The 24,904-nt window shown below is 43.3% G+C and overlaps 1 protein-coding gene across 1 annotated transcript in view; it reads left to right on the forward strand.

Annotated features, from left to right (window-relative positions):
- The window catches only part of dcaf13 (ddb1 and cul4 associated factor 13), a 75,258-nt gene that overhangs the window by 23,802 nt on the left and 26,552 nt on the right, over positions 1-24,904 (forward strand). Inside the window, exon 8 of the mRNA XM_043688437.2 lies at positions 1,553-1,717. Coding sequence (XP_043544372.1) covers positions 1,553-1,717 — 165 coding nt within the window. The remainder of the gene's footprint in view (positions 1-1,552; positions 1,718-24,904) is intronic.

Raw genomic sequence — 24,904 nt, forward strand, 5'->3', positions numbered from 1 at the left:
GAAATCCCCTGTGTGGGAAGTATGTGGGATGAGTGCATAGGGAGCTCTACATGTCTGGATTAAAAGTCTTGATCAATCTGTTGAGTTCATAGGTGTGTTCTTTGGTTGGATCGGTTCGTAGTTGCCTGTAGTGTTCCTGGTTGTTTAGTTGTTGGTACACTTCCTTGCACTATTCTATTCTGAATGATGATAGCTCCTCCTTTATTTACTGGTGTGATGACAATGTCGTGATTCGTTTTGAGAGCATGGATGGCATTGCGTTGTGCTCGGGTGATGTTTTGCTCTACCTTGTGGGTGCAGCTGACGAATCTGGCATTTGCACATTTCATGACAGTTTAAGCATACATGTGAAGCCCAGGACAATGGCCCTGTGGAGGGGCCCAAATTGACTCTACTTATGTAGATATGTCAAAGTACTCTTAAAATGTGTTGCTAATTTCTGATAGGAAAGTCAAAGCAAAGGAATAGGAACTAAAGAAGTAGATCGAAGTGCTGAAAATGTTTTTCTAGCTGAAGGAAAGCATGCTTAGGTTTGCCAGAGTTTGATGTTAGGTCCATGTCTTTCTGTAGTATGTATAAGCAGACTTGGATTGTAGATGGAATTGTACACACTGTGTGATGCAGTGAGCATGATAAAAGCAAGCTTTATGTGAGCATTGGCAAATCCAGTTCAATGCAGTTAATTTTGAAGAGATGCACTTTGAGAGAAATAACAATGGAATGGAATATCATTTAGTTGGTATTATTTTAAGAGGAGTGCATGAACCTGGTGGTGCATGTTCACAAATCTTTGAAAGTTTGAAGACAGTTTAATATGCATATTGAATAACCTATCTGAGAATAATTGAATACAAAGGTAAGGGAGTCATGCTAATCCTTTACATCTGTTTGATTCTACCTCAGGTGGATTATTATGTAAATATGGGTCACCCCACAGTACTAAAGGTGCTGAGGCCCTAGCAAAAGAACAAACATTTAAACCAATTATTCTAGGGTTGGGGGAGTTGGTAAAGTTATTCTCAAAGCACAAAAGGTTAAGGTAAGTGATAAGTAAAATTTGCATTAAAGCAAAGTAATGTAGGTGCTGGAAATCTGAAGCAAACACAATGCTGGAGAAACTCAGCAGTTGTAAAAGCATTTGTGGAGAGAGAAGTATTATTCAGTGTGACTTCAGAACTGATGGTTTCTTTCACTAAAGTGAAGAACTTCAAAAACTGCAGAACTTTCAAATGGGAAGGTTCACTACTAGAAGTATTAGTGATGGTGAAGCAAGATCAAAAGAGATAAATGACTTAAAGAAGAACTTGGCAGATAGTGTTTAATGTCAAGTTGCATTTTTGTTGATTAATGTCTGTAGTCATCTTTAATCTGTGTGAAGAATGTGTAATAGTCTTTTAAATGCTGCTGATTTTATTTTGTTTTTTTCCCCCAAAAACACAAGGGCAAATAGATTTGTATTTTCCTTTTCCTTTTATTGTATTTTTAAAAAGTATCTAAAATTCAGTATCTGATGGCAAACTGATTCTTCATCAATTTTCTTTTCTTGATACAGTTTATACACATTTGACATGCGCTATCTTGATAGCCCTCTAACAGTGCACATGGATCACGTTTCAGCAGTACTTGACGTTGATTACTCTCCAACAGGAAAAGAATTTGTCTCGGCCAGCTTTGATAAATCCATACGTATTTTCCCTACAAACAAAGGGCATAGCAGGTTGGTGACATTAGAAGTGTTTTTTTAAGTGTTAATGCATTGATTCAGAATAGTAAGTTTCTGCATGTTAATGCTGTGTTTTTCTGTGTTATTTTCTATTTTCTTTTATTCTGGACCATCAGTTTGGGTGTGCTTCTCAGTATCAAAGATTAAAATTCTCCAGAGTAATGTGTATAATAATATCATGTGAAGCTATTTTGCTTAGCTGTTGATTCAGGTCTATACTTTGCAATTCAATGTTTCTTTATTAAACTTTTTTTTGTAAGTATCACTTTTTATTCCATTACTGTTTACTTGACACATTATCCTTTAACAATGGAGTTGGAGTTGAATGAAGTTACACTGGGATACAAGTGACCCTGTAAATTTGAGTACTTAAATTCATGGAGTCTGAGTCAGTTGAAATTTTCAAGACTGAAATAATTGATTTTTATCAGGTTATCAAGTAATCATCTAATTGACAGTGCTTCTCTGCCAGTTCAACTTTTCTAGTCTGTGAGAGTGCATCTCTGAATCTCTCTCTCTCTCTCTCTCTCTCTCTCTCTCTCTCTCTCTCTCTCTCTCTCTCTCTCTCTCTCTCTCTCTCTCTCTCTCTCTCTCTCTCTCCGGAGTTCTACAGGGGCACTGTGTTAGATCTATGGTTCTAAAGCAGGTGTGGATTTAGTGGATGAAGTGTCAGTTACGAATAGTACTCATGAAAGAGATGCTTTGTGAATGAGGCAAACTCAATGACCCGTTATCAGATTTCTATGAAGAATAATGACCAGTGTGGTGGATAAAAAAACGGGGCAAGTGAGGATGTAATATTTGAAAGTAAATGCTGCAGCAGGAAAGAAAACTGATTTGTGAGGACTGATGTAAATGAGAGAGGTAAACTCCAGAATATTAACCAATTTTGACTTTTCTCAAACATTTCTGAAAAGTGCTGGAAATGTACAGGTCATACAGCATCTTTGAGGAGAGAAGAAGAGTTAATGTTTTGAATTCAATGACTTCTTCAGAAGTTTGACTTTTTTACTCTCCTTTTCTGACCTGGTTATTGAAATGCAACCTAACTTGATCTGGGTTCATATCGTAATTGTCCTGTCTGATTACTTTTGTTCTGGATTAGTGGTGTTGGAAGAGCACAGCAGTTCAGGCAGCATCCGAGGAGCAGTAAAATCGACGTTTCGGGCAAAAGCCCTTCATCAGGAATACAGGCAGAGAGTCTGAAGGGTGGAGAGGAGGGTGGGGGTGGGGAGAAAGTAGCATAGAGTACAATAGGTGAGTGGGGGAGGGGATGAAGGTGATAGGTCAGGGGCAAGGATGGAGTGGATAGGTGGAAAAGAAGATAGGTAGGACAAGTCATGGGGTCATTGCTGAACTGGAAGTTTGGAACTGGGGTGAGGTGGGGGAAGGGGAAATGAGGAAACTGTTGAAGTCCACATTGATGCCCTGGGGTTGAAGTGTTCCGAGGCGGAAGATGAGGCGTTCTTCTTCCAGGCATCTGGTGGCGAGGGAGCGGCAGTGAAGGAGGCCCAGGACCTCCATGTCCTCGGCAGAGTGGGCAGGGAAGTTGAAATGTTGGGCCACAGGGCGGTGTGGTTGATTGGTCCGGGTGTCCCAGAGATGTTCCCTAAAGCGCTCTGCTAAGAGGCGTCCAGTCTCCCCAATGTAGAGGAGACCGCATCGGGAGCAACGGATACAATAAATGATATTGGTGGATGTGCAGGTAAAACTTTGGATGTGGAAGGCACCTTTAGGGCCTTGGATGGAGGTGAGGGAGGAGATGTGGACGCAGGTTTTGCAATTCCTGCGGTGACAGGAGAAGGTGCCAGGATGGGAGGGTGAGTTGTAGGGGGGGGCGTGGACCTGACCAAGTAGTCATGGAGGGAACGGTCTTTGCGGAAGGCGGAAAGGGGTGGGGAGGGAAATATATCCCTGGTGGGGGGTCTGTTTGGAGGTGGCGGAAATGTCGGCGGATGTTTTGGTTTATGCGAAGGTTGGTAGGGTGGAAGGTGAGCACCAGGGGCGTTCTGTCCTTGTTACGGTTGGAGGGGTGGGGTCTGAGGGCGGAGGTGCGGGATGTGGATGAGATGCGTTGGAGGGCATCTTTAACCATGTGGGAAGGGAAATTGCGGTCTCTAAAGAAGGAGGCCATCTGGTGTGTTCTGTGGTGGAACTGGTCCTCCTGGGAGCAGATACGGCAGAGGTGGAGGAATTAGGAATATGGAATGGCATTTTTGCAGGAAGTAGGGTGGGAAGAGGTGTAATCCAGGTAGCTGTGGGAGTTGGTGGGTTTGTAAAAAATGTCACTGTCAAGTCGGTCATCATTAATGGAGATGGCGAGGTCCAGGAAGGGGAGGGAGGTGGCAGTGATGGTCCAGGTAAATTTAAGGTCAGGGTGAAATGTGTTGGTGAAGTTGATGAATTGCTCAACCTCCTCGCGGGAGCACAAGGTGGCGCCAATGCAGTCATCAATGTGGTGGGCGGCACGGTGGCACAGTGGTCAGCACTGCTGCCTCACAGCGCCCGAGACTCTGGTTCAATTCCCGCCTCAGTGACTGACTGTGTGGAGTTTGCACATTCTCCCCGTGTCTGTGTGGGTTTCCTCCGGGTGCTCCGGTTTCCTCCCACAGTCCAAATATGTGCAGGTTAGGTGAATTGGCCACGCTAAATTGCCTGTGGTGTTAGGTGCGGGGTAAATGTAGGGGAATGGGTCTGGGTGGGTGCGCTTTGGCGGGTCGGTGTGGACTTGTTGGGCCAAAGAGCCTGTTTCCACATTGTAAGTAATCTAATCTAATGTAGCAGAGGAAGAGGTAGGGAGTGGTGCCGGTGTAATTACGGAAGACCAACTGTTCTATGTAGCCAACAAAGAGACAGGCATAGCTGGGGTGGAGGAAGTGGGAGGATTCGAAGGAGAAATTGTTTAGGGTGAGGACCAGTTCGGCCAAACGAATGAGGGTGTCGGTGGAAGGGTACTGTTGTGGACATCGGGAGAGGAAGAAACGGAGGGCTTGGAGGTGTAGAGGGATTGGATATTCATGGTGAAGATGAGGCATTGGGGGCCGGGGAAACGGAAGTCTTGGAGGAGGTTGAGGGCGTCGGTGGTGTCTCAAACATATGTGGGGAATTCCTGGACTAGGCGGGATAGGACAGTGTCGAGGTAGTTAGAAATGAGTTTAGTGGGGCAGGAGCATGCTGAGACAATGGGTTGGCCAGGGTGGTCAGGCTTGTGGATCTTGAGAAGGAGGTAGAACTGGGCAGTGCGGGGTTCCCGGACTATGAGGTTGGAAGTTGTGGGTGGGAGGTCTCCTGAGGTGATGAAGTTGTGTATGGTCTGGGAGATGATGGTTTGGTGATGGGGGGGTGGGGTCATGGTCAAGGGGGCGGAAGGAAGAGGTGTCCTTGAGTTGGCATTTGGCTTCAGTGGTGTAGAGGTCAGTGCGCCAGACTACCACTGCGCCCCCTTTATCTGCTGGCTTGATGGTGAGGTCAGGATTGGAGCAAAGGGATTGGAGGGCTGCGCGTTGTGAGGGTGAGAGGTTGGAGTGGGGGGGAGGGGTAGACAGGTTGTGGCGGTTAATGTCCCGGCGGCAGTTGGAGATGAAGAGGTCGAGGGCGGGTAATAGGCCAGCGCAGGGTGTCCAGGTGGATGCAGTGTGTTGGAGGTGGGCGAAGGGGTCCTCGGAAGGTGGGCGGGAGTCCTGATTGTGAAAGTAAGCTCTGAGGCGGAGGCAGCGGAAGAAGTGTTCGACGTCACGGCGTGCATTAAATTCATTGATGCGTGGCCGGAGGGGGATGAAGGTGAGTCCTTTGCCGAGGACTGATCATTCGTCCTCGGTGAGGGGGAGGTCTGGAGGGATGGTGAAAACTCGGCAGGGCTGGGAGCTGGGATCTGGTGTGGGTGTGGAGCTGGGAGTGGGGGCGGAGCTGGTAACTGGAGTGGGTTTCTTGTCTTCCTTGTTTCATGTCTTTCCCACAAGATGAATCATCTGTTTAGCGTTCACCCAGTGGAGTCCACTTATGGTCTTGTACTTTTCAGAAAGATCACCCCTCATTCTTTTTAAATTCCAGTGGATACAGGCTCACCATGCACATCCTTTCTTCATAAGACAACCTCCCTAATCCCAAGTACACCCTCTCTGAATTGTTTCTCATATATTTAAGTACTTTTTTAAATAAGGAGACCAAATCTCTATACCGTACTTGAGATCTGGTTTCGGAAAGGTCCTGTACAACTGCAATTAAACATGCTACTTTTATAGTGGGTGGCACGGTGGCACAGTGGTTAGCACTGCTGCCTCACAGCGCCTGAGACCTGGGTTCAATTCCTGCCTCAGGCGACTGACTGTGTGGAGTTTGCACATTCTCCCCGTGTCTGCGTGGGTTTCCTCCGGGTGCTCCGGTTTCCTCCCACAGTCCAAAGATGTGCAGGGTCAGGTGAATTGGCCATACTAAATTGCCCGTAGTGTTAGGTAAGGGGTAAATGTAGGGGTATGGGTGGGTTTCGCTTCGGCGGGTCGGTGTGGACTTGTTGGGCCGAAGGGCCTGTTTCCACACTGTAATCTAATCTAATCTTTTATAATCCATTTCTCCTTGCAAGATGTGGCAACATTCTATTTATCTTCCCAATGAATTATAGCTGCATGCAATGTTTTGTGATTCATGTACCAAATCCCTTTCTACCTCAGAATTTTGTAATCTCTTGTGCTCTCTTGCAATGTCTCTACAGAAACATTAACGGGGAGGTGCTGGAGAAGATAATGTGTAACATCAGAGAGAATAATATATGGTATTTTGTCACATTAGAATGGATGTTACGTAAAGACATTTACTGGAAGGAACAATGGAGGGGAAGTATAGTAGATTGAAGCAAAGAGAAAATGGATGACAGATTAATTGCATCAATTCATTATATCTTTGTGTAAGGGAGCTAGGGCAGATTGTGGTGAAGATCCAAGGCAGTCAGTCAACTGGGACGAACGTGATAGCAGTGAACAAAATACCATTGATGACAAATTGCCATTGTCAGTCCAGCCCATGGGAAGTATGTGACTAATCCAGACTTTTGAAGGCTATGTTAAAGGATAATGAGTTCAGTTTGAAATCCCATATGGATTCCAGAGATTACTTATCAGTATGATTTCAAATTCAAGGTTCACATTGTCCACAAAATACTGTATCTATACCCTGGGTGCATTGGCCATTAATGATGCTGTTTCTAATCCAATCACTTCGCTGAATCATAGTCAAAAAAGTGTGGTGAAGGCAGATGAAATAGAGACATTCAGGAGAGCTTTAGAATTATAGAGTCCGAGAGCTGTATAGGATGTAACATACCCTTTGATCCAACTCATCCATGCCAACCAGATATCCTAAATTAATCTACTCCCATTTGCCAGCATTTGGCTCATATCCCTCTAAACCCATCCTATTCACATACCGATCCAGATGCCTTTTGAATGTTGTAATTGTACCAGCCTTCACCACTTCCTGTGGCAACTCATTCTATACACGCACCACCCTCTGCGTGAAACCTTTGCTTCTTGGGTTCCTTTTAAATCTCTCCCTTCTCACCTTAAACCTATGCTATCTATATTTGGACTCTGCTACCCCGGGGAAAAGACCTTGTCTCTTCACCAAATCCATGCCCTTCATGACTTTGTAAATCTCTATAAGGTCACTCCTCAGTCTCCAATGCTCCAGGGAAAATAGCCTCAGCCCATTCAGCCTTTCCCAAGAGCTCAAAACTTCCAACCCTGGCAACATCCACATAAATCTTTTTTTCTAAATACTTTTAAAGTTTCACAACATCCTCCCAATAGCAGAATTGAATGCAATACAGTAGTTCAACTCCCCCCCCCCCCCCCACACACACACACACACACACACACACACACACACACACACACACACACACACAAAATACCTGCAGGTGACACATTCCAAGACCTACCATGGAAGCCAGAGACCACAGATAATAGCAAACCCATTCATTTAAATGGGAGACTTATCTCCCCAGCAACCCCATGGTCCCTGGTTCTGGAATGTTCCATGTCATCTGTTTAGGCCGCAGTAAATACAGATAACAGAAATCACGGAAATGGACTCCGTCGATAGGGCGGTCACCCTATATTCCAAAAGTGGCCTAACCAAAGTCCTATACAGCCACATGATATCCCAACTCCTATACTCAATGCACTGACCAATAAAAGCAAGTACACCAAACACCACCTTCACTATCCTGTTCAGCTACACCTGCACTTTCAAGGAACTGTGAACCTGCACTCCAAGGTCTCTTTGTTCAGCAACACACCCCAAGACCTTACCATTAAGTATACAAGTCCAGCCCTGATTTGCCTTTTCAAAATACAGCACGTCACATTTATCCAAATTAAGCTCCATTTGCCACTCCTTGGCCCATTGGCCCATCCAGTCAAGGTCCTGTTGAACTCTGGGATAACATTCTTCACTGTCCACTACACCAACAATTTTGGTATCATTTGCAAACTTACTAACTATACCTCATGTTCACATCCAAATAATTTCTATCAGTGACAAACAGCAGTGGATTCTGCGTTGATCCTTGTGGCACACCACTGGTCACAGGCCTCCAGTCCAAAAAACAACCCTCCACCACCACCCTCTGTCTCCAACCTTCAAGCCAGTTCTGTATCCAAATGGCTAGTTTTTCCTGTATTCCATGTGATCTAACCTTGCTAATCAGTCTACAATGTAGAACCTTGTCAAACGCCTTACTGAAGTCCATATAGATCATGTCCACCACTCTGCCCTCATCAATCCTCTTTATTACTTCTTCAAAAAACTCAATCAAATTAGTGAGACACTCTATTCCCTGCACAAAGCTGTGCTGATTATCCCTAATCAGACCTTGTTTTTCAAATACATGTACATCCCGTCCCTCAGCTCTTTCCCCAATAACTTGCCCACAACTGATGTGAGGCTCACCAACCTATAGTTTCCTGGCCTGTCCTTAACATGTTTTCTTAAGTAGAGGCACCACATTAGCAAGTATCCAGTCTTCTGGTACTTTACCTGTGGCTATCGATGATACAAATATCTCAACCAGGGGCTCAGCAATCACTTCCCTAGCTTCCGACAGAATTCCTGGATACATCTGTTCAGGTCCTGGGGATTCATCCACCTTTATGCATTTTAAGTCCATCTCTTGTATAATATGGGTATGTTTCAAAAATTTGCTATTTATTTCCCCACGTATCTGGCTTCCTTCTCCATTAAACACTTATGCAAAATACTCGTTTAGAATCTCCCCCATCTCCTGCAGTTCCACACATAGGCAGCCTTGCTGATATTTAAGGGGCCCTATTCTCTCCCTAAGCACTCTCTTGTCTTTAAAGTATTTGTGGAAACCTTTTGGATTCTCCTTAATCCGACTTGCCAAAGCTATCTCATGTCCCCTTTTTGTCCTGATTTCCCTCTTAACTATACTTCTAGGGATTCACTCCTTACCTGTTGTCTATACCTGACATATGCTTCCTTCTTTGTTTGACCAAAACCTCAATTTCTCTTGTCATTCTGTATTCCCTACACCTACCAGCCTTACCCCCTCACCAGAAAGGAATATATTGTCTCTGGACTCTTGTTATCTCATTTTTGAATGCTTTCCATTTTCCAGCCTTTCCTTTACCTGCAATTATCAGCCCCCAATTGACTTTTGAAAGTTGTTACCTAATACCATCAAAATTGGCCTTCCTCCAATTTAGAGTTGTAACTTTTCGATGCTTTTCCATCACTATTTTAAAACTATTAGAATTATGTTCACTATCCCCAAAGTGCTTCCCTGCTGACACCTCAGTTACTACCCCTGCCTTATTTCCCAAGATTAAGTCAAGCTTTACTCATTCAGTAGGTAGATTCACATTGGACAATGGATTCATGGTCATCATTACACTCTAATTCCAGATATTTGTTGAATTCAAATTCCATCATTTGCCATAGCGGGATTCAAACCTTGATCGCCAGAACATTACCTGGGTCTCTTTTTATTATCACTGGACAGTTAACCCATTGGCCATCGCCTCCCCTACTATTCTGACAGATAACTGAGATCTCCTTATAAATTTGCCTCTTCATTTCCCACTGACTATTGGAAGGTCTGTTGTATGATCCCAATCATCCCTTTGTTATTTCTCATTTCCAATCCAAATAACCTCACCTCCCTAAGTACAGCTGTAATGTTATCCCTATTCAAAAATACCAGTCCCCTTCCTCTCACTCCCCCACCCCTGCCCCCACAACCTTACTGTAGCATCTATACCTGTGAACATTAAGCTGCCAATCTTATCCAATCCTGAGCCAAGTCTTTCGAATCGCAATGATATTAAAGTCCCATGTCCCCAAATGTGCCCTGAGTTCATCTTCCTTACCTATTAGGCCTTTTGCATTAAAATAGATGCTGTTTATCAGTCCTGCCTTGTTCTCTGCTCTGCCTTTTTGACACGCTCCTTTTCCCAAATATGCCAGTCTGAGACTGATCTCTTTTCTGACTATCTGCCCGAGATCCCCACCTTCTAGTTTTATATCCTGCCAAGCAGCTGTAGCAAATATCCTTGCCAATATATTATTTGCCTTCCAATTCGGGTGCAATCCATTTTTCTTATAACAGTCAGTTTTACTCCAGAAGAGATTCCTATGATCCAAAAAATGTAAATCATTTTCCGCTGCACCAGCTCCTCAGCCACGCATTTATCTGCTCTATCCTCCTATTCCTATTTTCACTAGCATTTGGCAGGGGGAGCAATCCAGATATTACTACTACCCTCGTGGACCTGCTTTTTAAATTCCTGCTTAATTTCCTGTATTCTCTCTTCAGAACCTTGTCCTTTTCTCTTCCTGTGTTATTAGTTTCGATGTATACAACAATCTCCTGCAGGTCCCCCTCCCTTTTTGTGAATATCCAGCACCCTCTCTGTGATATCTTTGATCCTGGCACCAGGGAGGCAGTGCACCATTCTCATATCTCATTGCTGGCCGCAGAAACTTATGTCTCAGCCTCTGACTAGAGAGTTCCCTATCACAGTCGATTGTTTGGAACCTGACATACCCCATGTTACAGTAGAGCTAGTCTCGTTACCAGAAACCTCGCTGATAGTGCTACATTCCCGAGAGTCCATCACTCCCTATGCTTTCAAAAATAGTTTACTTGTTTCAGATGGGGATAGCCACATTACGCCTGCATTACCCATCTACCTCTCCTACATTTTCTGGAGGTAACCTGACTGTGTATCTGTGGTTTTTCTACCTTCCTGCAACTGCCATCTATTGCACCCTCTCCCAGCTCCTGTAACTTCCTCATTGCCTCTAACTGCTACTCCGAATGAACCATGCAATCTGACATGATTTGCAGCCAAACACACTCCTGCAGACCTAATCATCAATAACATGAAAACTTTCCCTAATCTCTCACATCCACGGGAAGGGCATATCACTCTACTAAAGGCCATCTTTGCAGCTGAACAATCTATAGACTCAGAAAAAAGCACGGTCTCACTGCTGTATAAGCACCTCTAGGATAACTTAGTCCACATGTATTATATTTTTAAAGTTTAACCAAGAGGCAGATCTCAATAAAACATATCATCATAAAAAATCTTCACTCGACTCGCTATTTTAAATTTACAAAAAGTAAGCTTATACATTTTTAGAAAATGCCACTTCATTACTCCCCTGCTGTAAGCTCTGTCACACAGGTTTCTCCAAGGTCAGCTGTGAATTTCACAGATTATTTTTCTGAGAAAGAACTCCAATGTTCAGAGATATTTGAAACTAAAGGTTTCAAAACAGGAGAGGCAGACAGCTGTGCAGGTTTACTGCTCCATTTATTTCACCTCCCACATGGTCAGTATTGTGCTCTTGCTGTCGTGCTCCCCTGCTCGCACTCTCTCGCTCATTCTTACAGCAGTAATTGAGAATACGAGGAAATCAGCTACAAGACTGAAGATACCACAACAATCTCCATCCTAGTTTACCCAGAATCCTCTTAATCAAAAATGTTTAGTATTCGAGGGAAAAGTCAGAAGAATGTCACTAGAATGGCTCAATCAGAGTGTCAGTGCAGACTTATCGTCCATCCATAATTGCCCCTGAGAAGGTGGTGTAAGCTGCCTTCTTGAACCACTGCAGTCCATGCTGTGTGAAGATATCCACAGTGCTGTTAAGGAAGGAATTTGAGGATTTTGAGCCTGTCACTGTGAAGAAACAGTGACCCAGGATCTTGAGTGGCTTAGAAGGGATCTTTCAGCTTGTGGTGATCTCATGCATCTACTTCCCTGTTCTTCAAAGCAGTGGAGGTTGAGAGTTTGGACGATGTTGACAAAGGAGCCTTTGTAAATTGCTATGTTGCTGTATTTACATGGTACACATTGCTGATCCTGTGGCTACATGGTGGAAGGTCTGAATGTTAAAGTAGCCAATAGATTGGCTACTGATCAAGTAGTTTGTCTTGTTTTGGATGGTGTTGAGAATCTTAAGTGATGTTGCAGCTACACTTCGCCAGAAAGGATGATTCTCCCCAAGGACTGTAAATTAGTCACTCTGGCCAATACTATCACAGGTCAATATACCTGAGACAGACGTTTTGGTGAGGACACACTCCTAAGGTTTGTTATTCTCACTTTTTAATTGGTTCTCTCACGATTTGCAGCTGAACCAGTGTAACAGCTATGACCTTTCAAACTTAGCTGGTAGTGGTGTCAGTAAGCCACTCTTGATGGACGTTTGAAGTCCTCCACCCAGAGGACGTTCTGTGCCTTCTGCTTTTTCCATTTGGTGGTCACCATGGAGGTGAACAGGTTCCTCAGAAGGCAGTGTCGTGAATGATAATCAGCCTATGGTTTCCTTACTCATGTTTGAATTGGTGCCATGAGATTTGATGACAGCCAGAGTCAATGTTGAAGATTCCTAAGGCAACTCTTTCTTTTGGAGTACGATGTGCAGTTTTGGTTGCTATGTTACAGGAAGAATATTATTAAACTGCAGAGAATTCAGAAAAGATTTACCAGGATGTTGCTGGGAAGAGACAGATTGAGATCTAAAAATTGAAAAAAAACTTTTTTTCACTGGAGCATAGGAAGTCGAGTGACCTTTGTTAAGGTTTACAAAATCATGAGGGGCATAGGTAAGGTGAGTGACTGTGGTCTTTTCTTTATGGTGGGTGAGTTAGAAACTATGGGGCATAGTTTTAAGATGAAAGGAGAAAGGTTTAAAAAGGATGTGAACGGCAACTTTTTTACACAGTGAGTGGTTCATGGGTAGAATGAACTGTCAGAAAAAGTGGTGGATACAAGTACAGTTACAACATTTAAAAGAATTTGGTAAGTTCATGAACAGGAAATATTTGGAGGGGAATAGACTAAACACAGGCATGTGGGAGTAGTTTAGTTTGGGAATATGGTTGGCATGGACTGGTTGGATTGAAAGGCCTGTTTCCATGCTGTATGATTCTGTGATAGTGAACAATATTGCTGTGGCTCTGAAGTTAACTGTAGGTCCGCATGGATAGAATTGCATCTCGAAAGGATATGTTTGAACCAGATGAGTCCCAAAAAAGTGATTCAACCACCAAATGTGATACAACCGTAGCAACATTATCGTCAATACCCTGTGGGTTTACCATTGATAAGAAAGCGCCTAATCAAATTAACATCATGGCTAAAACAGGGCAGAAGCTAGCACTCTGCAGTGAGTGATGCAGCTATTGACCATCAAAGAGTGCCATGCCATTTGACCTGGACAGATGCAGCTACAACACTGTTCCAGATGTTTGCTACCATGCACTACAAGCTTTAGATTAGATTACTTAGTGTGGAAACAGGCCCTTCGGCCCAACAAGTCCACACCGACCCGCCGAAGCACAACCCACCCATACCCCTACATTTACCCCTTACCTAACACTACGGGCAGGAGAAAGTGAGGTCTGCAGATGCTGGAGATCAAAGTTGAAACTTTATTGCTGGAACAGCACAGCAGGTCAGGCAGCATCCAGGGAACAGGAGATTCGACGTTTCGGGCACAGGCCCTTCTTCAGGAATGAGCAGAGAGTGTTCAGCAGGAGAAGATAAAAGGTATGGAGGAGGGACTTGGAGGAGGGGCGTTGGAAATGTGATAGGTGGAAAGAGGTCAAGGTGAGGGTGATAGGTCGGAGTAGGATGGAGGCGGAGAGGTCAAGAAGAAGACTGCAGGTCAGGAAGGCGGTGCCGGGCTGGAGGGATTCGGCTGAGACAAGGTGGGGGGAGGGGGGATGAAGAAACTGGTGAAGTCCAAGTTCATCCCCTGTGGTTGGAGGGTTCCCAGTCGGAAGATAAGACGCTCCTCCTCCGACCGTCGCGTTGTTGTGGTTTGGCGGTGGATGAGTCCAATGACCTGCATATCCTCGGTGGAGTGGGAGGGGGAGTTGAAATGCTGTGCTACAGGGTGGTTGGGTTGGTTCGTCCGGGTGGCCCAGAGGTGCTCTCTGAATCGCTCCGCAAGTAGGCGGCCTGTCTCCCCAATATAGAGGAGGCCACACCGGCTGCAGCGGATGCAGTAGATGATGTGGGTGGAGGTGCAGGTGAATCTGTGGCGGATATGGAAGTTTCCTTTGGGGCCTTGGAGAGAAGTGAGGGGGGAGGTGTGGGCGCAAGTGTTGCACCTCCTGCGGTTGCAAGGGAAGGTGCCGGGAGTGGAGGTACCCCCCACCGACCCAACCTCCTGACCTGCAGTCTTCTTCTTGACCTCTCCGCCTCCATCCTACTCCGACCTATCACCCTCACCTTGACCTCTTTCCATCTATCACATTTCCAACGCCCCTCCTCCAAGTCCCTCCTCCCTACCTTTTATCTTCTCCTGCTGAACACTCTCTGCTCATTCCTGAAGAAGGGCCTGTGCCCGAAACGTCGAATCTCCTGTTCCCTGGATGCTGCCTAACAATACGGGCAATTTCGCATGGCCAATTCACCTGACCTGCACATCTTTGGACTGTGGGAGGAAACCGGAGCACCCGGAGGAAACCCACGCAGACACAGGGAGAACGTGCAAACTCCACACAGTCAGTCGCCTGAGTCGGGAATTGAAACCGGGTCTCTGGCGCTGTGAGGCAGCAGTGCTAACCACTGTGCCACCGTGCCGCCCACACTGTTGTGACAGTTACCACTGGACTTCCGTATGCAACCTGTTCAGAATCATACAGTACAGAAACAGCCCTTCAGCCCATTAAAGTGCCAAAACTATGCTATTTTTACACTTGTTCCACTTTCCAGCTCCAGTTACAACTTGAAGGTGATATTCAGGTAATAGAGGTTCCTCTGTATTAATTATCTGAATATCGGATTATCCAAAGGAGATTTCGAGGTCGCAGTAGAAACATTACATCAAAGACATGTTTCCAACATTCATCACGTCTTTTGTTTACAATGATTAAACAGGCACCGTCTCCAAATGACTGACCTCCCGCCCTCTCTCTCTCTCCAAACACTTGCCTTGGAGGTATACAGAGGGGTGTACCCTAAACCTCCCTTCCCCAGATAATCTGTCCAGCATGGACCTGTACAGGGTAAAGGTGGAACCCGTCAAAGCATTGCAGTAAAAAGGTGTGTGCACGTGCTATTTGGAGACTTACCCCACAAAGCCGGCAGCAGCAGTCTTGTTGTTGGTGTCCAGTCTGGCTGCCCCAGAGAGGGGCTGGGGGTGGAAGGGGGTGGGAGGGACGCGCACGGCAGAGGCAGGTTTGGATGGCATTGGGGGTGTGGGCGGGGGTGTGTTGGACAGGACTGGGGTGGGAGCTCACGCACGGTGTGCATTTTGCCTCGTCTCCTGAACGGGGAGCAGCTTAAATAAACTCTGAGCCCCAGAGGAAAGGCATTTAATCAATTAACCCAACAATCGATTATCCAAGCAAAATAGTGCCCCACCCCCATCTCATTCGGATAATCGAGGTTCTTCTGCACATAATACCCAATTATGTGTTATCTACAAGGTGACTCCTGAAACCAAGGTTGCTTCAATGGGATCTCCCTCTGTGGCTTCCATCAGTGAGAAGGACAAGAATAACAATAACACAGGAGTACCATAACATCAAAGTTGTCCTCTATCAAAATTTGAAATTTTGGAATATTCTTTGTGTCTTTTCTCAGCTGATGTTCCAATAATAATAATTGTTTACAACTGGGAGAAATTGAGGACTGCAGATGATGGAGATCAGAGTCAAAGAGTGTGGCACTGGAAAAGTACAGCAGGTTAGGTGGTATCTGAGGCACAGGAGAGTCAGCGTTTAGGATATAAGCCTTTCATCAGGAATGGGGGAAAGGGAGCTGAGAGATAAATGGGGGGGATGGAGGTTGGGGGGAAGGTAGTTTGGAAGGTGATAGATGCGGGTTCAGGTAATAAGGACAGGTTGGAGGGGAGGGTGGAACACACAGGTCGGAAGGAAGATGGACAGGTAGGACAGTTCAAGAGGGCGGTGCTAAGTTGGAAGGTTGGATCTGGGATAAAGTGGGGGGAGGGGAGATAAGGAAACTGGTGGTCACTGTTAATGCCATGTGGTTGGAGGGTCCCAAGATGTAAGATGAAGCATTCTTTCTCCAGTCGTCAGGTGGCTTGGATTTGTCAGTGGAAGAGGCCCAGGATTTGCATGTCCTTGGCGAATTGGGAGTGGGAATTGAAGTGGTCAGCCACAAGGAAGTGGGTTTGTTTGGTGTGTGTATCCCAGAGATTTTCCCTGAAATGCTGTGCGAGTTAGCGTCCTGTCTCCCCAATGTAGAGGTGACCACATTGAGAGCAACGGACACAGTAGATGAGGTGTTTGGACATGCAGGAAAATCTCTGCCGGATCTGAAAGGATCCTTTCGGGCCTTGGACAGAGGTGAGGAGTGGAGCTGGGGGCTCAGGTTTTACACCTCTTGACGTGGCAAGGGAAGGTGCCACGGGTGGAGGTTGGATTGGTGGTGGCGAGATCTCATGAGGGAGTCGCGGAGGGAATGATCTCTGGAATGCAAATAAAGGTGGAGAGGGAGATATACCTCCTGGTGAGGTCTGATTGTAGGTGTTGGAAATGGCAGAGGATAATGCACTGTATCCGGGGATTAGTGGGGTGGAAGGCTCTAACCTTCTTGCAGATGTGAGGTTCAAGGGTGGAGGTGCGAGAAGTGAAGGAGATGTGCTGGAGGGCATCATGGAAGGGGAAATTCCACCTCAGGAAGGACATACTGGCACTAGAGCATGTCCAGCAGACATTCACACGAATGATACCTGGAATGGTAGACCTAACATACGATGAACGGCTGAGGATCCTGGGATTGTATTGATTAGAGTTTCAAAGGTTAAGGGGAGATCTGATAGAAACTTACAAGATAATGCATGGCTTAGAAAGAGTGGACGCTGGAAATTTGTTTCCATTAGGCAGGGAGACTGGGACCTGTGGGCACTGCCTTAGAATTAGAAGGAGTCAATTTAGAACTGAAATGAGGAGCCATTTCTTCAGCCAGAGAGTGGTGGGCCTGTGGAATTCATCGCCCTGGATCACAGTGGAGGCCAGGACGTTGGGTGCCTTCAAGGCAGAGATTGATAATTCCTTCCAAAATCAAGAATTTAACGGCTAGGGGGAGAGTGCAGGCAAGTGGCATTGAAATACCCATCAGCCATGATTGAATGGCGGAGTGGACTCAATGGGGCGAATGGCCTTGCTTCCACTCCAGTGTCTTATGGAAATTGCAGTCCTTGAAGTCAGAGGACATTTGGGATGTCTTGGAGTGGAATTGCTCCTCCTGAGAGCAGATGTGGTGGAGGCAGCGGATTTGGGAGTAAGAGATACCGTTTTACAGCAGGGGAGTGGGCGGAGATGTAGTCCCAGTAGCTGTTGGAGTCAGTGGGTTTGCAGTAGATGTCCGATTTGAGTAGGTTGTCAGAAATGAAGATAGAGAGGTCCAGGAAGGAGAGGAAGGTGTCGGAGATGGTCCAGGTGAACTTCAGGTCAGGAGGGAAGGTGTTAGTGAAGTTGATGAACTGTTCAACCTCCTCATGGGAGCATGAGGTGGCACTGATACAGTCATCAGTGTAATGGAGGAAAAGGTGAAGAATGGCACCATGTAACTGCAGAAGATGGAGTGTTCCACTTATCTGACGAAGAGGTAGGCAGAGCTGGGGCCCATGCAGATGCCCATGGCTACCCCTTTGGTCTGAAGGAAGTGGGAGGATTCGAAGGAGAAATTGTTGAGAATGAGGAGCATCCTTGTAAATCTTTTCTGAACCCCTTCAAGTTTCACAACATCCTTCCGATAGGAAGACCAGAATTGCAGGGAATATGCCAAGAGTGGCCTAACTAATGCCCTGCACAGCCGCAACATGACTCCCATCTCCTGTTCGATGCTCTGACCAATAAAGAAAAGCATACCAAACACCACCTTCATTATCCTATCTACTTTCAAGGAACTATGAACCTGTACTCCACAGTCTCTTTTTGTTCAGCAACACTCCCTCAAACTTTACCGTTAAGTGTCCAAGTCCTGCTAAGATTTGCTTTCCCAAAATGCAGCAGCCCGCATTTATCTAAATTAAACACCATCTGCCACTTCTCAGCCCATTGGCTCATCTGATTAAGATCCCATTGTAATCTGAGGTAACCGCTTCACTGTCCACTACATCTCCAATTTTGGTGTCATCTGCAAACTTACCAACTATACCTCAAGTCTGCCAATTGAATGAGTGTGTCAGTGGAGGGATACTAGTTGGGTTGGCGGGAGAGGAAATAATGGAAGGGCTTGGAGGCCTTCAAGGAGGTCTGCAAATGCCAACATCATAGCATCAGCAGCACCCAAACTTCAGTGGTTCAAATTCAACCCTCTCAGTGAGTAGAAATGGGCATTAAATTTAAGCTGGTCAATGTTGACTACTTCTTGGAAAACAGTTTGTAACAGTTGTAAAGTATATCCTTTGGAATTGCTGATGACTGGGAAAGAATATAAGGATTCTTTTGAACATTGAGAACTATTACTTGGCAATTTTAAAAATATCAAGCTTCATGATAGTGCATGTGATTGAGTGGTTTTGAAATTGGCTTGATTTTGAACAAACAGCATTTTATGTTTTCATGGAATTTTCTGATTTTCAGTAATGAACTAGACTTTGGCAATTAATTAGATTTTGAAAGCTGTTCTTCCACTTTGACTCAGATGTGACAATTTGGCATGGGGAAGGGGAATGGAAGTGAAACACATCCATGTCAGAGATAGGTGAAATATTCTCAGAAAGGAAGCAAGGAACACTGCCCGAGTAGGGAATATTTGTCGGGTAAGCCTCTCTGAGACAACAATATTTGTTGGTCACTGTTTCAAGTGAGTTTTGAACATTTTCAGAAAGGCAGCAATTTTTTGTGACCATGGAAGAAGTTTGCTAACCTGAGAACTATGATGATAATTTTTCAAGAAGTAATTCCTTCTCTGTCAGCCTATTGATTGTAGAGTAATGCTGTAATTTGGTGCAAGAAATACATTTGGAGTCCTAAAATAGTAACATTGAAACATTTGGAGTTTGAATTTGGACAACTGACACTGAAATGTTTGAAATGTGATGTTTTACTGAAGTAGTCAGCAGCATGAGCTGAATTTGAGAAATATGTAGATCAGAAAATACTGGATGTGCAATGTCCAATTTTTTAATAAGTTTGGGATAATCAGCATTGCAGAGTATGCATCTATTAACATGAAATTCAAGTCATTTTTTTCAAAATGGGATTGGGAAAAAATTCTATACTTGCCTAACACTGAATCTTTTCCAAGATATCTGACGATGTGTAGGTTTGGTTTCAGAAAGCATAGTCTCAGAGGCCAGGGCATAAAACTTTGGACAAGCCTTAAGTATGCGATTATAGAATCAAAGGATGATGGGACTGGAAAATTTAAAGGGCTGATTATCCGAATTTCTGGTTATCCAAACAAGATCTCATGGTCCCATAAAAGCAGCATTAGGCAACTCAGCATTCGGTTATCAGTTAAACGGCAGGGTGTGCATCGCCGGATAACCAAGAAATTACCGCTTGCTTCCGGTTATCTGAACGATCATCTCGTTTGGATAATCAAGGTTCTACTGTATTCTGAATTGAACTGTTTAATTCAAATGCCACTTACAGACAATTGGACTGTGCTGTGAAACTTTGTGAGTCGGCAATCATTTGAAATGAGTGAGAGTTTCCCCTCCTCTGCTCCCAAGGTGTTGTCAGAACCCCATTTTAAAATGTTACACCTTGTTCAATCACCTGTTACTGGGTTTATAAGAACAAAGTGATTTTAAGAAGGTTTAAACATCCTGTGGAGTGGTTTTTTTTTTCCTCTTTTAATGGGTTGTGGTTGTTGCTAATGAGTCCAGTACTGTTACCCATTCTGGTTTTGCTTGAAATGAATGGTTTTCTAAACCATTTTTAAGAGAGCAGTTAAGAGTCCAACATATGACTGTGCGATTATAGGTCAGACCTATTTAAAGGAGGGGATAGCAGGATTCCATCATTTAAACAATGTAGTGAACCAAATTGATTTTTGTAAAAACATATGGTTATTTAATCACTATATCACAGTCTAGATTTAGTTGAACTATTAACCAAATCCTCTTGGTAACTGGTTCAGTGACATTGTCATGATGCTGCTATCGCTATCTCAAGTTAATTATCAGGTAATATTTTACAGAAGTTTTTGAACTCCTCTCTTCAGCCCATGTTTATACCCCAGCAACAAATACAGCAATCAGTTGTAGAACCACCACATGGCAATGATGATTGAAGACCTCCCAGAGATATCTAAATCTCTCGACGAGGCTTACTTCGAGGTCTGTGAACCCCTTGATTTACAGCTGACAGCAAACCCCAGGCCATTAATCTTACACAAAGCTGCATTTCTCAACTCTGTGCTTAATGCATGGGGTAGAGGGGTGTTGGCTTGTGACTATGTAAAAGTGGTATAGCCTACGTGACTTTATGGATCACTAGCATGACTTTGCATTTAGTGGTACATTTCTAATAGGTGTGCAGTCACTGCTCATAGGCATAGAACTTTGAAGGTGGCAAAATATTTTGATAGGGTTCTTGGGAAAGCATAAGGGACCTTTTGGTTTTGTAGAGCTATTGTGTACAAAAGCAGTGAAGTTATGCTGAACATTTATAAAGCTCTGGTTAGGCCACAACTAGGGTTATTGTCTCCCGTTCTGGTTATTGTAGTTTTAGCAAGGATGTGAAAGTTCTTGAGATGGAACAGGAGATTAACCAGAATAGCTTCAAGGATGAGGGGCTTTTAGCGACATAATTAGTTCGGGGAAGCTAAGGTTGTTCTCTTCCTAAGCCAGTTACATTGAGCAATGATCCCTTCACATAAGATAGACAGTGAAAACCTGTTCACATTGGCTGGTGTAAAGGGGCTCAGAGAAATCGATTGAATGTTTTTAGGAATATAGAACTTAAGCAAAAAAGGAGGCCTTTTGGCCGTTCAAACCTGTTCCCCGTTCAATAAAATCATGGCTGACTTAGTTGTGCTCTCAGGTCCAATCTTCAGCCAGTCACCAGTAACCCTTGACTTCCATTTTCTATCAAAAGTCAATCTAATGTTTGACAAGGCACAAGGAGATACGAGGAAGAACTTCTATGCAGCTTTTGAGCAACCTGAAGGAATGATGGCCTGAAACTCTGCCAACCAAAATGATGGAAGCTGAGGTGCTCAATGATTTCAGAAATAATTTAGATTAGCATTTGAGGAAAATAAACTTGCAGGGATAGAATGGGGCTGACTGAATTGCTCCACGAAAAACCTATAAAGTTGATGGATGAAATAGCCTCCTCCTTTGCCTTTATGACTTTTTAATGCCCAAGTCTGGATAAATTGCTTCCCTAAGGCTGAAATTTTCAATACTCTATAATTCCATTTACTGAAAATAATCAAAAAATGTAAAATTATCTGAAGTTGTCTTTGTTTTATAAGTTAGAAAGTGTAAGGAGTTGGCCTGATGAAGGATGCTACAATTTGGGGATGCATGTTAATTGAAGCAATCATTTGTCTGCAAACTTTGTTTTCTACGAGTATATTCAGTCGTACTTTTTATTTTCAAAAGGGAAATTCAGTTTTATTTCAGTGGTTGTTCGTTGTGAATTTATTGTGCTGAAAACTTGTATTTATAAAAATATGCATTAATTTATGGATGTGAATGTAACAGAGCTAATATTGATGTTGAAACAAAAATAATTGGTGTAGCATTGATTAATGATGCATATTGATTTGATACAATTTTAAAAACCTTTCATCACAGTTTAGCAGAAATTTTTAGTTTGCTGAGCATAGATTAATGTACTTTACAGCATTCATAAATGAAGTCCTTATTTTAGAAATTGAGCAAAATGAATTTACAAAATTATCTCTTTTTGATGTAGCAGTTGGCACTTCTTCCAATTGTTACCTTCAATAAAGATAAAAATGTTGTTAAGGGGATAATGTAAAAAGTAAAGAAACAAAAGCTATGATAATGGCAGTAAAACTCAGCAATACTAACCTTTTCTTCACTGGGACCTCAGGAGTCCGTGCACAGAATGAAATGCGAAGATAAATTGCTGTCAATAATTCTGTTTTCCTCAGAATGTACACTGATGAAGTTCCACCAGTGTGCAAGTTCTGAATAATCAAGGGATGGACACAGGCTTCCTGTTTTACATTTAATCTCACTTCTACAAAATGTGAATCTTAAATTAAATTTAACTACTTTTGACAGTACACTAAGTTAGCAGTTGCTGATAAATACTGTCACTTGACCTGAAAAGTTGATTTGAAAAAAATCCATTTAAAAGTAAGTTTTATTTCCAGATGTTTAGCTTTTCTTCTACCTTAACGATCATAATAATTTGTTCCACGAAATGAAAACTTTTTAATTGAGTGGGTGGATTTATTGCTTTTATCTTAGTTTGCTGTGTGTTGAATGTTTCATTGTGGTTTGCTACTTACCCTGTTTGTTGACATTGCTGTGTTGCATAGATCCCTGTGCTGATTTAAAGTTCCATTGAGAAAGGAGAATACTATGCCACAGTGATTGCTAGAACATTTCATATTCAGCAGGAAGTGCCATTTCTTCATTACTGATCATAAAATTCAACCCGTTGGATCCGTTTAGAGCTGTGGTGAACAAGAGAATCATTACAAGCTTCAGCTCTTCAAAGAAATGGGAACAATGGTTTGATCTGAAAACTCTGTGCTAATGTTGAGTCGTAAAGTTGTAAATAGAAGGAAGAGGTGTCTTTTTCTGGCATCAACTGAATTTCATCTGACTAGTGGTGGAGGCAGAAGTTAGAGAAGGCATAGTTTGAATGGGGTGGAGATTTAAATTAGCATTACCAGGTAAATGATATCCTGGCAAGTGGTTCCAACCATGTCATGAAATTTCTAATGCCCTAAAGTAGCATTTGACACCATCCTAACTGCATAATGTGTTGATATTTTATTTAGACCACGAACTGGAGTGAGAGACAGAAATGGTAAAATGGTCTTCAGTTGTCTTTATTCAGGAGAACTTGGTATTACAGGTTTCTGAACTGAAGCTGCAGCATTGAGTGGAAGTGACATAACCATATCATAACCTGATGTGGAGGAGCTGGTGTTGGACTGGGGTGGGCAGAGTTAAAATTCACACAACGCCAACAGGCTTATTTGGAAGCACTAGCTTTTGGAGCACTGCTCCTTAATTGGGTAGTTGCAGAGCAGGACCATAAGACATTATATAAGAATTATATTTGCAGATAATTTTATTTTGCTCAAAAAATTGCACAATCTGCAGGCAGACAATCCATGTAATATTTTGTAAATTCCACTTTGGAAATAGAACAGCCTGACTCAAGATTGGGATATAGACAGACTCTAACCTCACACCTTTAAAGCATTGTCTGAGCTGAGATGTCACTTTTTAAAATATAAAATCTTAAGTTATCTTGCGAATGTGACTTAAAAGAAGTTCTGGGATTTACATATTCGTGAACTGAAACCTGCAACCCATTCTAAAAGATGAAAGACTTAACAGCAATCTAGGTTTGTTCAATATATTATTTCAGTTACATGACACTGTAATCTTTTGCTATAAATTCTGTGTCTTAAGGTACTGCTCCACAACTATCTGATGAAGGAGCAGCTCTTCAAAAGCTAGTGCTTCCAAATAAACCTGTTGGATATAGCTGATGTTGGAAGATTTTTAACCATATCATAACAGACAGCTTATTAATATGATCAACATTTACAGGGTGCAGTTATCAATTCATTTAAAAGTACTTGAAACTGATCCATTCAGACAAGTACTTGAACTGTCGGTTCAGTTAAGTGGTTTAGACCAAATGTGGACTAAATGTAAACTCTGTGGTTACCTCCTGCTGCGCACTCAAGGGTTTTTACTATGTTAAACAGTCACACCTACCTGCTCTCTTTAGTTTCCTTTATATGACTATGGGTGCCACTGGAAACTTTGACTCTGATCTAATGAAGTTTCGATGATCAAATTAATTCTCCCTTTTTTATTCTGTCCTGCCTGAGGGTTTCTGCTGAACCTGACACATGTATTTAGTTAATGATACTTTATAGTTTTGATGATTGACTTATAGTTGGATTAAGCTATTAAGAAAAGTGAACTTGTACACATCCGTCCAGCAAGTACTGTTAATTGTATGTGCTTCTTTGACTAAAATAACTTCCTTACGACTTGGCATTAGAATTTTAAAGGTATGCGTTTCCGGGACTAAAATCAACAGAATTTGATGTTTGTGGTTCAGTAGGAAAGTTCTACATCATTCTGTATATAATTTTAATTACTTAGATACCTAAGCTTCATAAACCTAACTTTATATAAATTGTTCAGTTTTGATAAGTACATTTGTTAAATTATATTATTTCGTTTTGATGGGCTTCACACCTATAATAATAGTGGGGGAGGGTAGTTATTTAAGTTTGAAGGGAAATTGAAAAATCTAGAACCAAGCAAGGTATCGAGTAAAGTATGTCAATGGGTCAGGAAGGACATTAAGAAGAACAGAAAGGAATAAGGCATTAACATTTCACAGAACATGGAACAGTACAGCACAGTACAGGCCCTTCAGACCTTGTTGTGCTGACCATTTATCCTACTCGAAGATCAAACTGTCCCACATACCCTTCACTTTACTATCATCCATGTGCCTATCCAAGAGTCGCT

This window comes from Chiloscyllium plagiosum, unplaced genomic scaffold (genome assembly GCF_037043375.1).
Source record: "Chiloscyllium plagiosum isolate Xiang-an unplaced genomic scaffold, Cpla_swu_hap1 HiC_scaffold_4, whole genome shotgun sequence".
Classification (NCBI taxonomy): Eukaryota; Metazoa; Chordata; class Chondrichthyes; order Orectolobiformes; family Hemiscylliidae; genus Chiloscyllium; species Chiloscyllium plagiosum.